The 12568-nt window shown below is 39.8% G+C and overlaps 1 protein-coding gene across 2 annotated transcripts in view; it reads left to right on the top strand.

The window, feature by feature from the left end:
• Positions 1 to 12568, top strand: part of BAALC (BAALC binder of MAP3K1 and KLF4) — a 30766-nt gene that overhangs the window by 5757 nt on the left and 12441 nt on the right. For both annotated transcript variants that reach the window (XM_071553052.1, XM_071553051.1), the window contains exon 2: positions 12255 to 12424. In XM_071553052.1, coding sequence (XP_071409153.1) covers positions 12255 to 12424 — 170 coding nt within the window. The remainder of the gene's footprint in view (positions 1 to 12254; positions 12425 to 12568) is intronic.

Here is a 12568-nt window from a genome sequence, read left to right as displayed (position 1 = left end):
GGAGGAACCCCATGCTGGAGCAGGAGAAGAATGCAAGGACTTCTCCTCCTAAGGAGGATGGATTGGTATAAACAACACATGATAAACTGACAACAGCCCCCAGTCTCCATCCCCCTGCACTGCTGGTGGGAGGAGGTAGATGAATAAGGAGTGAAGTTGAGCCTAGAAAAAAGGGGGAGATGGGAAAAAGGTGTTTTAAGATTTAGGGGTTTATATTTTCTCATTACCCTGCTCTGATTTTGATTTGCAGTAAATTAAATAAATTTTCTCAAGTAGATTCTATTTTGCCCATGACAGTAATTGCTGAGTGATCTCTCCCTGTCCTTATTTCAGCCTATGAGCCTTTCATTATATTTTCTCTCTCCTGTCCATGAGGAGGGGAATAATAGAGTGGCTTTGGAGGCCACATTGTCCAGCCAGAGTAAAACCACCACAAATGGTATTGGATCTCATTTTAATATTGTTTCTGGACTTAGATTATATGACCTCTAATTCAGGTGTCACTAGCTTCTGGGTGAAGGGTGGTATTGAGAAAACTATAAACCACCCAAAAAGAGAAGAAATAATATCATGTGGGATGTTTCATAGAGCAGGGAGAGGAAATTTTTGCATCTAGTTTTTACCATCTAGCTTTCACAAAGCAGTCTTCTTTCTGAAAGTGTCATCTCTACCTTCTACATAAATTTTTTTTGTGTTAGTATTTATGGGGAATGGTTTCTTAAACACAGAAAGCACCCCTTGAGTGGGTTTGTGTACAACAAGAGGAAGATGATTGGGTTCAAAGTCCTCTGAATTTCTTGAAAGCACAATTTGGAAGGGCTATTCAAAGGGTTTCTTTTTGAGTGGTCCCGAGTTTTGTGTCATTCCTCACTACACCTCTGGAGGATCACAAAACCAGCAAACCTTGCTGTCAGCACTGGCAGTACAAACTCAGTACCAAAAGCAGAGACAAATGAAAACAATGGAAAAGCCCAGCTCCCCTGCTTCTTCAGAGGAGTTAACCATTCCTATGTGCTTTTGGGACTTCTAGTCAAACTTTTCCCAGCATGTTAGCAGGAGAGGGGTGGGAACTGTTGCAGGACAAAGGGAATTAACACTGATGCACCAGCCAGCTGGATGCCTCTTTTAGAAATGGAAAGAGTCAATTTTGCCACTAAAAAATGACAACTCTTTATCAGTCTGTGGATCAGGAAATCATAAAGGATCCTATACAGCAATAGAAAATAAGTAAAATAATAGATTTAAATTTGTATTCTCTGCAATAAATGATCATTGTCAACGCACTGACCTGAAAACACTCAACATTGATATTTCCCATTCAACAGATATACTTGAGGTTTGTTCAGCATAGAGCCGAGTACAGGATTACAGTACTGGTCTAAACCGGTATTTATTGAACCACAAAACAGCATTGAAATTATTGCAAAAAAATGGACTTGCATGATAAATACAAATTGGGCTGTATGATAAGTACAACTTTTTGTAATTGCCATATTTTTTAGCCCAACTCTAGCTGTTAATTCTTCCAATTCATATAGTTAAATCTTTGCTGTCAGCTGATAGTGAAATACTGGCTTAATTTCCCTTTTCAGTTTAAAATGTCACTGATACTTACTTGTCCCATCATAATATATTAAACAACCTCCCTCACCACCTCTAAAAGTATTTTAAAATTAATTCTTCTTTGATAAGTATCAACTCCCATATAAAAAGGATGTGCCCATAGCAAGCAAAGTTTTAATAAAAATATCAAAGATAATTGAGAGATGGGAAATTTTCTTCTGTCACGAACCTTCAGCTTTCTATTTTGTGAGACATATTAGACTCAGTTGCTGGAACAACTTTGGTCTTGTTTGATGGTAGGTGGCAGTTGTGATTCAGGTACTGCATGAATCCTGCTGACAGGTCCTGGTGCCTCAGGGGGGAGTAGCCCCGTCGTACCGATGTGACAGGAGGGGAGGGCAGGGGCTGGGCAGGGCCCTCCAGCTGCCTCCTCTTTCCCCAGAGGCCTCTTCATTGCACTTTCTGCCTCTAGAATTGCCTCAAAACACTGCAAAAGCTGTGAGTAAACCAACCCAGAAACAAACTTTTTCACAACGCCTTTTACTCTGTGATTCATGCCCCTTTAATTAATGACCAAAAGTCTTGCTAAACCTCTCTTACGATCTAAAGCGGACTTACTAGGATTGATCACCCATAGTTCACCCCACTATAATAACTTACCACTGACAAAATAAATTCACTAAAAACGTGATTTGCATGAACACTTGAATTACATGAAAGGCTTTCCCAGCTGTCAGAAAGCAGAAAGATTGTTGAGCATCAATAGAGATGACTTGAAGGAGAGATGACTTGGAACAATCTCTTCAAATTATTTTCCTTTGGAAAAAACCTCTTCTTGCAGCATTGAAATCTTAGAGCCAAAGGGCTGTCAGTAACTATGGGAAGAGCTGTTGCACTCTGCCCCTTTAGCAGGCTGTGGGGAGGAGGGATGGTGAGGGAGGGAGAGTCTCTGAAAGGATTTGGGCAGGAAACCTGAGTGGTGGCTTTTGTCAGTGGCAGATCCTGCCTGCAAGGTGCTCAAAAGGAAATTGCTCTGGAAAATTATTGTTCTTGTGGGAAAAGCTCTCTCCCCGCCACCTCCACATTTATATCCTGATTCAGGACATCTAAACATTCTTTTGGCTTTTCCTTAGGAATGAATTTCTAATCCTGTATTATGCATTTTGGAAATGTAGAGTTCACAGCAAAGTTAAAATTTGAATTAGATTTAAGCGAAGACTCCTGCCAGCATAAAAGCAGAGATTCAATGTATTGCATAGTGGAAACAGTTCAGAGTGCAGTTTCCCTCATTTCCCCCTGATTAAAATTTCCAAAATTTCCAGCAGTAATCCAGCATCTCTCTTTCCTTTACCTGTAGTCAGTTATAGAAATATATTTCTTCATAGAAACAGAAATTCTATTGACAGTTCCACCTTTTTTCCTCAGGTGTTCCTGCAATTTAAAACAGAAATAATTTGATCACAGTTAAAGGAAATCTGGGATTGAAGGTTGAGTTTTATCTTAAATCAAAATACAGCCCTCTTTTCTGGACTATGCAGATCAGATTTTGAAGGTTGTGTGGTGAGTGTGTACCTTTTTCAGCAGTGGTCTCACATGAAATGAGTGGCTTGGTCCTTTGCTGTGCAAAAATCAATAATGCAATTTTATTTTCTGATGAGTACATGCATACTTGCTTCCCTAGACTATCACACTGCCTTTTCTCCTCTGTTTAGGAAAAATACAGGTTGAAAGTAAAACAAGGAAGTAGACTCAGGGGTGGTGTTTTACCAGTTAGCCATTAACTGTAGGCTTTGAGGCTGGATTTTACATTTTAAGCTTTTCCTGAATCCACCGAGCCCCTCTGTGTTGCTGTTTGCTTAACTGAGCCAAAAATTTTAAGCAACTTATGAAAAAGAAGTAATGTTGAGCCTCTCATTCCTCCTGGAAGATCATGGGTTCAGGCTAGCCTGTTCAGGTGGATGCTAGTTACTGAAGAGAAAAATAATCAGCCTATTCTTTAATGACCAACTGAAATATTTTGATTACTTTTTTTTTACCAGTTTCTTAGCAATGTATATGGTTGTGTTTCTGTCTCTGTACATTTCATCTGAATATGGTCCTCATGTTGCAATTATCATTCTTACAAACTGTTAGTATTTCCCACTTGGGCCGTCAGAATTATTTCAAGCACTTGCAGTACTGAAAGTATGAATTTCTGCCAGTTGCACAATGCTGGTGCCTGAGTGCTTTTTGGGTGCTTACACTGCCTGTGGAAAAGATGGGACGAATGTCATGGATTTGTCTAGAAGATTGTTGATGGCTGATGGCATTAGGATTTAATGTAGCTGCTGCCCTCATTCTAGAGTGAACCCTAAATGTGAGTGATGACTTTCTCATGTGCATACAGATCCCTTAAGCCAAAGCACTTTATGACTGTAGTTATCATGTGAGCCAGTTCTCAACAGTATCCTTGGGTATATTCAGAGACTCTAAGGCTGGGAATGTCAGCTGGCCATACAGCCCACTGGGCTTTCCTATGTTTTCCCATATGGAGCATACTTTTGGGGCGCTCAGACTGAATTTACAGCTTTCCAGTGGCTTACATTTTTGCCTAAGCCTTTCTAAATTAGGCCAGTAGTTAATCACTATTTGTTAAAATAAATGTACAATGTATTACACGGAACCTTCATCTTCCAGATGTTGAACCTCGGTGAGCAAAATTGAAAAGTAATTTCAGCTCAAGTTTCATGTACTTTTCAATGCTTTTCATATGGATTTTTGTTTAGTCTGCCTAAATATTTTTGCTGCTCCTCAGTGTGATTAATTGAAATTATGCCATCAGCTCATCTTAAAATTCCATGTGTGATTAGCTAGATAATAAGAATGATAATAATACTTTCCATATCTATGTTGGAAATTAGTCTCAAACATGATGACTGTTATTACCACACCTCATAGGAAAATTGAAAGACCATGTAAAGGAAAGGGAAGGACCATGTGAACACCCACAACTCTAAGCCACTGTTCAGAACCCCTCTATAAACACGGGAGTTACCATTGAGGGAAGGATGATTGAGAGGGGCAGCAGCCTGCTGCTTGTTCTCCATCTCACACAGTGCTCTCCTGTAAGGGGAACTTCTGTCTTGGCATTTTAAGGGGAGGGTCATACAGGAACTGAGCCAGAAGTCAGCATCTTTGGAAAACAGGTTGATTTGCCATAATTTGGACACCTGTGATGTAAGGTATTGTGTATGGCGGGTATAATTTTTAAGGTGTATTTTTTAACAGGCAGTACTGAAACATAGCCTGTATATTTGCCCGTGGAGAAGCAGATCCTTGCACTGTCTATCCTTCTAAAATACAGTATTATGAAAAGCACTTCTGAGGTTTGCTATTTGTGTGTTAGTTTTTCACTTTGGAGGAAAGAGTGATCTGTTTCTTGTACATCACGTGGCACTGGTTACTTGCTTAATCCATTCTGTCTCATTATTTTCCCAGGCAAAAAATGTACTCAGCCTTCAATGCTTTTCAAAATGATGCTGATCCTTATTCCACAACACAGTGAAAATTCAGTTCTTCCATCTGTTCCGATTATCAAAACTTGTATATTCATACGTCAAACTCTGTTTTCTTTCTGCCATTAAGGCCTTGCCTAGCACCATGATTACAATTTTCTTAAGTTCACCTTTTCTATCTTCCCTTCATGGTCAGACCAATTCCCTTTTATTCAGCTTCTGGAGTCTATTTATCATGTTTACATTGTCTTGAGCTTTGAAATGATCACACATTTTTAGAGTGTTGCAGCATGATTTTCCTATTTGGAATAAATATGAAATTTATATTAACCTTTATTTCACAGATGTGGTTGCAACATTGTTAAATTTGCCTACGAGCTAGTTGTACTGTGATTCTGTATCACAACTTGAAATCTAAATATACCAATATGCAAACTTTGGGATCTGACTGTACCTGGGAAATCAGGCCATGCAAAGGATATAAGAGTCTGCAGCCTGACAGGCTGTTTGTGCTTTAGGGTGATCCAACTTCAAATGAGCATCCCCTGTGAGCAGGGAGGAAGGCACTGACCCCCACACTTATGGCATTCCTGAGCACAGCTCAGCCCTGCCTGGCTGGGGGCGGCTTTGGAGCCACCTCCAGAATGCACAGGAGGTGCAAATATGTTTGTTGTACTTTGCTTCACTGTCTAAAATTCATATCACATTAGAGTTCAGATAAATAATTCTGGACTCTCTGAACATCTGGGCAGCAAATTTATTGCATTATTGTATTTGTTGATACAAAACACTGTTTCTGGTAACATTGTCCTGCTGCAGCAGGTTATCCCTGTGCAGATTTTCTGGATCTTTGATCCCAGTTTATAAACTCACTCTCTGCTATGTCTGAAAGTTTCTAAATTCTTTCTTGTTAGGGAAAAGAGCTATTGCAGATTTCTTGAGCATCTGGCCTCATCCCTGAGGCTACTGCTTTGGAGGAAATGACTTAAACCTGAGTTTTGTCACAGCCTCCACTCTGTTTATTTTTTATCAGGTCTGTGCCATATGTTGTTTCTGCAGCAGAAGCATGTACCAACCCTCAGGCCTGCAGATACGTGGCTTTCCCAAAAATATATAGTTCCAAATCAGGGAAACAGCTAGAGAGAGCAGCTATTTCAGTGCTCTCTGTGCCTACTAACACTACAACATTAAAAGCAAGAACCTCGGTGATGATTGCAAACACATATTTCCTCTGGACGCAACTGCATGTAGTGATAATACTGTTCATTTGTCTTTATTGTGAGTTTTCTCTGAGTCCATCTTATTAGTGCAGCATCTTATTAGGCAGCATTTTCTAACCCAGCATCTTATGCATTATGCATGAGTTAACAGTCACAATAAATAAAAAGGGGGTTGCTGAAGCAGAAAATTGAATTTTACTGGTTTGCTTGTAGTTGATTCCAAAGATATAAATTTAGCATACTAATCAACAGCTCTAAACAAATGTGTGCTTGCTATCCCATGACAGAACACATGACTGCAGAGGGTCACATGCAGTACCAGATCAGATCTAGAGCATATTTGGGTCAGAATTCATGTCCAGTTTTGGCCATTACCTGTTGTCTTAAAATGAAGTGGGACAATACTGTGGCAAACACACATGGAATAATTTTCTTCACTAAGATCTGATTCTTTTGGCTAAGATTAACTTTGCCTTCTTACTACAAGGCTTCATACCCCTCCCAAACTTCCTGACAGCATTAGCTATTGCAACATTTCTGATTTTGTTAGTCAGAGAAATTTTCAGGTCATCTTGAATCTTACCAAGATTTACTCTGTTGATGAAGTCTATGCAAGATAACCAGATAGACCTCCCTTTATGCTATCTGTGGTTTAAGAAGTTTCCTGTGGTCCTGATATTTAAAGGGTACAAAATTGTCCCCACTAGTTCTCTTTTTATCCTGTTTCTCAGTGCCAACTGTCAATCCATGTCACTACTTTGCTTTTTAGACCAGTTTTACTTCCACAAACTGAATTAATCCTGTAATCTCCTCCTTCTTCACATCATCTTTATTTAAGCATTTGGAATAGACATAAGCTTGCAAGTCTGAGAGCAATTTTTCAGACTGCAGTTTTAAATATATATCTCCTCAACTACAAAACAGGGATCTGGCAGTTTATGAAAAGTCATTCAGAATTTAAAAATTATTTGGATTGTAGACAAAAGAACACATGCTAGGAAATGCAGGGAGGTTTCACAGAACATTCCTGGAGATGGGAATTGGTGCCTCATGCTCTTAGAGAAGTGAGGTACAGCCTGGCAGGAAGATAGGTGGGACAGAGAGGGCGATGTTGAGAGAGGAGCTGTAAGTGTGCTACAGCCATCAGAGAAAAAAGAGCATTATGAACAGAATCCTCGGAATCCATTTGTGAATTTGCACAAGATTTCCAAGTGACATTAAGGAACTGAAAGATGCCTTTGCACAGTACACAACAGTTTACAGCCTACAATTCTGTAATGAAGAAAACTTCCGTTCTTTAAAAAATGGCCATGTCCTACCTGGCATTAATACATGACTTAATAGCGTGAAATACAAAGAATCATGATAATAACTATGGGTAATTAATAAAGACAATTTTAGAGACTTAAGGTAAGAGAAACATAAATGTATTCAAGCCTTTCTTCTCAAAACTAATTTGGTATTTGCTTGCACACACTGAATTTTTCATTACATTTACATCAGAGAGAGTAAGAGGTTAATCCAGAAAGACTGGAAAAAAACTTGGTGTCTCACTGGAGGCCTGCATATTCAATTTTAGGATAAACTATTAGTTATGAGTAGCAGCAGGTCTCGGAGAGGTAATTTTATTTATAGTGTTTATATGAGCTGTCTAAAAATACCTGTGCCTTTGTTTCTGTGTTCTATTCTCTTTGCCCTCTCCTAGGAGTTTATGTTACCTTCAGTATGCCTGTTGGTGTCCATACAGAATACATATTTCAGACAAAATCATCCCAACTTTCTGATCTTCATACTTCATTGAGATGCCTCTGATTTTTGGTGGCTTTCTGTTCATTACATATTGGCATAATAATAAAACTGTTCTTGTATGTCCTTCTTTTGAACTGTGAAACAGATAAAACATACTCAGATATCCTAGGGATTGATTTTTAGTTTTGATTTGTCAAATGTAATGATTGGAGTTGATTATTGTGCATGTCCAATTTCCCCCAAACTTTCATATATTGGGAAGCTTGAACAAAAGGCAGTGTTCTAATGTCAGCATTTCAGTGGAGTAAAAAAAAACACAAAAACCCCCCCAAAACAACGAAACAACCAAACTTGGGCAAATATGGTTTTGTGAATATGTTCAAAGTGTACATATGAAAATACACAAGAAGACTGTTTGAACTGCCATAATTTGGCTTCATCAGACATTTTAATGAAAGAGAGTTTAGAAAAAAAGCTCCTTTGTACCAGTCAGTTGTATCACATCTCAGTCTGGATCATCAGTTCTGGCACACTGTTTCTCCTGTAACACAATGGAAGCTTTGGAGAATCTGGGCTAAAGGGACTAAACAAACACGCGTCCCCTGATGCAGGTGTAGCTGGAAGCAACATGAATATCCCTCTGAAGGATTTAGACAGCTCAGCAAGGCAGTGCAGTGAGGAGAACCAGTGGGGTTGGATGAGCAGGGTTGTGTTTGTTCTGTTCCACTGCAGAGCACACCAACCTGAGCTGCTTTCAGCTGCTTGTTTCGGTTCCTGCCCTACCTTCCAGGCTGTGCCAGTCTGGGGGCTTGTGTCATTGGGGACTTGCATCCCGGGGCTGATTTCAGTTTAAAATAACCCTTTTCCCCTGATGCTTCTGAAAAAAGTGCTTGTCCAACTGCACCCTAAAGGATTTCTATTGGCCTGGTAAGAATGCCAAGACTTGGTGTGCCTGTGCAGCCCAGCACAGCAGAGGAAGGTGGCAGTGAGTTTTGCCATGGGAGAACAAATTCTTCTAAGCACACTTTGTGCTGGAAAGATGGACTTGTATTTGTGACCAGTGGGGCTACTGTGTGGCTATTCTCCCTGTGACCATTGAGAGAGAACTCATGTATGTTGGTTAAAAATAAACCTGATTACATGCAATGAAACACCTGCCTCTTGTCATCCATTCCTCTCCACAGAGGAAACAGTTCTCCAAACACTGACCAGCCATTTGTGAGGGAATGTTCACCACGTTGGTGGGCATTTAATAATCACCCAGAAACTCAGGTATACATGTATTTGACAGAGCTTTGAGCTGGGATCTGCTGTTTTGCCTGGCCTCAAGAGGCCCACAGGTTTTGGTGGGTAGTATCCTGACAGAGAAGATAAGAATGAAAACAATGTTACTGAACCCATTTGTTTAAATCTCTATTGTGATTTAACCAACACTGATGTAAACTGGAGCTCTACAGTGGAAGACTGAGGAGATCTTTTGTTGAACCCATGCTGCGAGTAGGACATAAATACCTTGACAGTTTGCTTGTTTTAGATGACACTGAGGCAAGACCCTTCGTATTGCCTTCCTGTTGGCTTGTAAATTCCAGATAGTACAGAAGAAGAGAGCTAACTTTTCCATTTTTGTGTACTGTGGCAAACCCTAAATAGCAATGCAAACATATTTGCTATTTTAAAAGCAACTGTGTGGTCCTAATGCTTTTTTAACATCATCTCTGTTTTGCATCAACCTTTTGTGTTATGTATCTAGTCTATAAAACAGCTGTTGCTTTCTGAATTGCCAGCAACTCTTGTGCTCTTAGCTCCACTGCTCATGCATTCTCACTGTAATTTCTGCTCAACGCTCATACATAAACAGCAAGTCACTGAAACCTTTAAACTTTGACCCACTCTCTAAATCATCTATTTGCCAATGAAAAAGAATTTTAAAATAGTTTCTTAACTTCAGAATAGCAAACATATTTCAGGATAAAATAAAAGAGTGTTTTGCCTAGTGTTGGTGACCACTAGGTCATCCATGTAAAAATATAGTAGTGATAGTGGAAGGCTCAGACATGCTGATATCTGGTTTATTTCTGGCAAATACTGCAAAAAGTGTCTCACTCCTGCAATGCAGGATGCAGCAAGGATGCTCAGACTGCAAAACAACATAGACAAAAAATGAACCAGATAGATCATTTTCAGGATTGAGATTTTCTGTCAGCCTCCAGAAATTGATTCATGTTGGAAAAATTGTTCAATGTGAGACCAAAGGATGCCACACAAGCTGATAAGTGAACAATTGTGCTTAATAACAAAAAGGCTTTTCAAGTGACAGCTGTTTCACCAGACAATTTAGTCAGAGGCCAGATGGCCAAAGAGACACTCTGCAGAAAGTAATTTCATAGCATGACTCTTCAGAAGGAAAAACTTGTAACTCATATATGTTTGAAATGTCATAAATTCAATTAATGGAATTAGTCCGTAATGCCTAGTGCAGTTTGCCTGTTGGAAGCTGTGCTCAAGCTGGTTGTCACAGCTCCATTACAACGTGAAGCAGTGGACTCCTGGCCTAGAGCTCTGACTCAGGCACCCTTAAGTGCCTCTCCCTTGCCCTCCCTGACAACTGGTTTTGTCTATGATATCAGTCTGTGTCACCTACTGCTCTGCAGCATGTCATATTTTTGCCTCTCATGTGGCACTGTGGAGTGACAGGAAGATATAAGACCACAAATTCAAGCAGGTGTGAACTTTTGGGAGATGCAGGAGAGGTGAAATTACTCCTGTCTTACGGAAGTTGCATCTAAACGTAGATGGGAAAATGTCATTAGTTTTTGTATCCAGCAGAGAAAGCAGTTTCCAAAGCCTGAAGTATTTTTAAAAATAAACTATAATGTAGTATTTTCAAGTTTCAACTCAATTTTTTTTCTACCAAAACCTGGATGAGTTAGCATTATTAATTACGACCACTACAAGTTAAACCGTCTTTGAAAATCTCTGACTCCATCTTCTGACTGCACAGGGAACTGCAGTGACTAGTTCGTATTTAGACTTCTTAACCCACAGAATCAGAGTGCCTTGGGTTGGAGGGGATCTTGAAGGTGATTTAAATCCACAGAACTTTAAATGTTTTCAATATCAAGGCTTTGAATATTTGGTTGAAGCTTTATTGATTTAAGTAATTGCCTTTACTAGTTGCTACTGATGTTGCTTCCTACTGACAATGCAGCCTTTCTTACAGATTCTGAGAAAGAATTCAGCACTTTGCTTCGCTTTTAATACCCTTGACACTGTTTGAATTTCCACCTGATTCATGGAAGAAGGGTTTGATGATACAATGTCACTTCAAATAGCAATGATTTATAGTTGGTTTTCCACATACTTTTTTCTAACTTGTTTGTGGCCCCTTAATGTTTCCAGGTTTGATACCTGCATTGCCAGTTAGTAAATTTGCCATTTTAAAAATTCTTTTAACATAAAGCTCTTTTTAAATGAACTTTAAAAAAATCTAAAGTGAGAGCTACAGTTATGCATTCCACTTGCTCTTTGTAGTAGATTTCAGACCCAGTGTTGCAACTAGATATTTAGTGCTCTGTACTCTCCATAAATGATGACTGACTTTCGTTAATGCAATAAGATGAGAAAATTCATTTACACAGTCCAGTATCATGTTGGACTACATCCCCACAGCCAGAGCAGAAATAAAATTTCTCATTTCTTTGATTGCTGATAGTCAAAACAGTATGAAATTTATTTGTCCTGAATTTTTCTCAATTTCTGGTGCAAAAAGTGTTCAAGGCCATGAATAGAGCAACATTTCCATCCACATTGTTCTGATCTGCCATGCTCACAATCCAACCTCTTCATTTCCCATGATTGAGACAGATTTAAGGGATGCCTCTTCAGGTCCTGAGTTAAACTCTGAGTCATGCAAGGAGCTGTGTGTGTAGAGAAGTCAATGGAGATCTGCAGATGACAAAAATCTACTGCTGTGCTGCACTCATTTATCCTTTTTCCATGTTTTCTAAGCTGGTGTTTCATAGAGCAGTGAACCATGGGGAAAAGGCCAAACAATGCCAAGTGTGAGGATAAGGGTGACACAAGGAGGTGGACTGCTCTCACTGTAGTGCTGTGCCACACCTGGCATCACTTACCACTCCCACAAACATGTGGCAAAATAAAGGGGAGCCAGACCCAGTTGCAAATTGCTCCTAAGTATTTATTTCCCAATATCATGTGTCCCTACTAGGTCTTCTGGAGGACGGGAAATTGGCTCAGACAGCTGTAAGTACAGCATCAACCCCAGCTGGAACACTGAACACTGACAAGAGGAACAATTGTGGTTCTCAGTGTGCAAACCCTGCAGTCCACAGCATGGGAGCCATGACACAGAGACAGAACAGCTTCAGGACCACAGAGGTAAGAGTATAATTATGTTCCCTGATGCTCAGCACTAGCCGTAACCAGGTGTAACTTGCTGCAGTGAAACTATGTAAGAGATAAAAACTGGTCCTGGGGTTGTACCAGAGCCCCAGCATGGTTTTGCTAAGCACCTCTGACAAT

Source organism: Pithys albifrons, chromosome 4 (assembly GCF_047495875.1).
Source record: "Pithys albifrons albifrons isolate INPA30051 chromosome 4, PitAlb_v1, whole genome shotgun sequence".
NCBI lineage: Eukaryota > Metazoa > Chordata > Aves > Passeriformes > Thamnophilidae > Pithys > Pithys albifrons.
The sequence above is the reverse complement of the archived record's forward strand: the minus strand, read 5'-3'. Positions and strand labels throughout refer to the sequence as shown.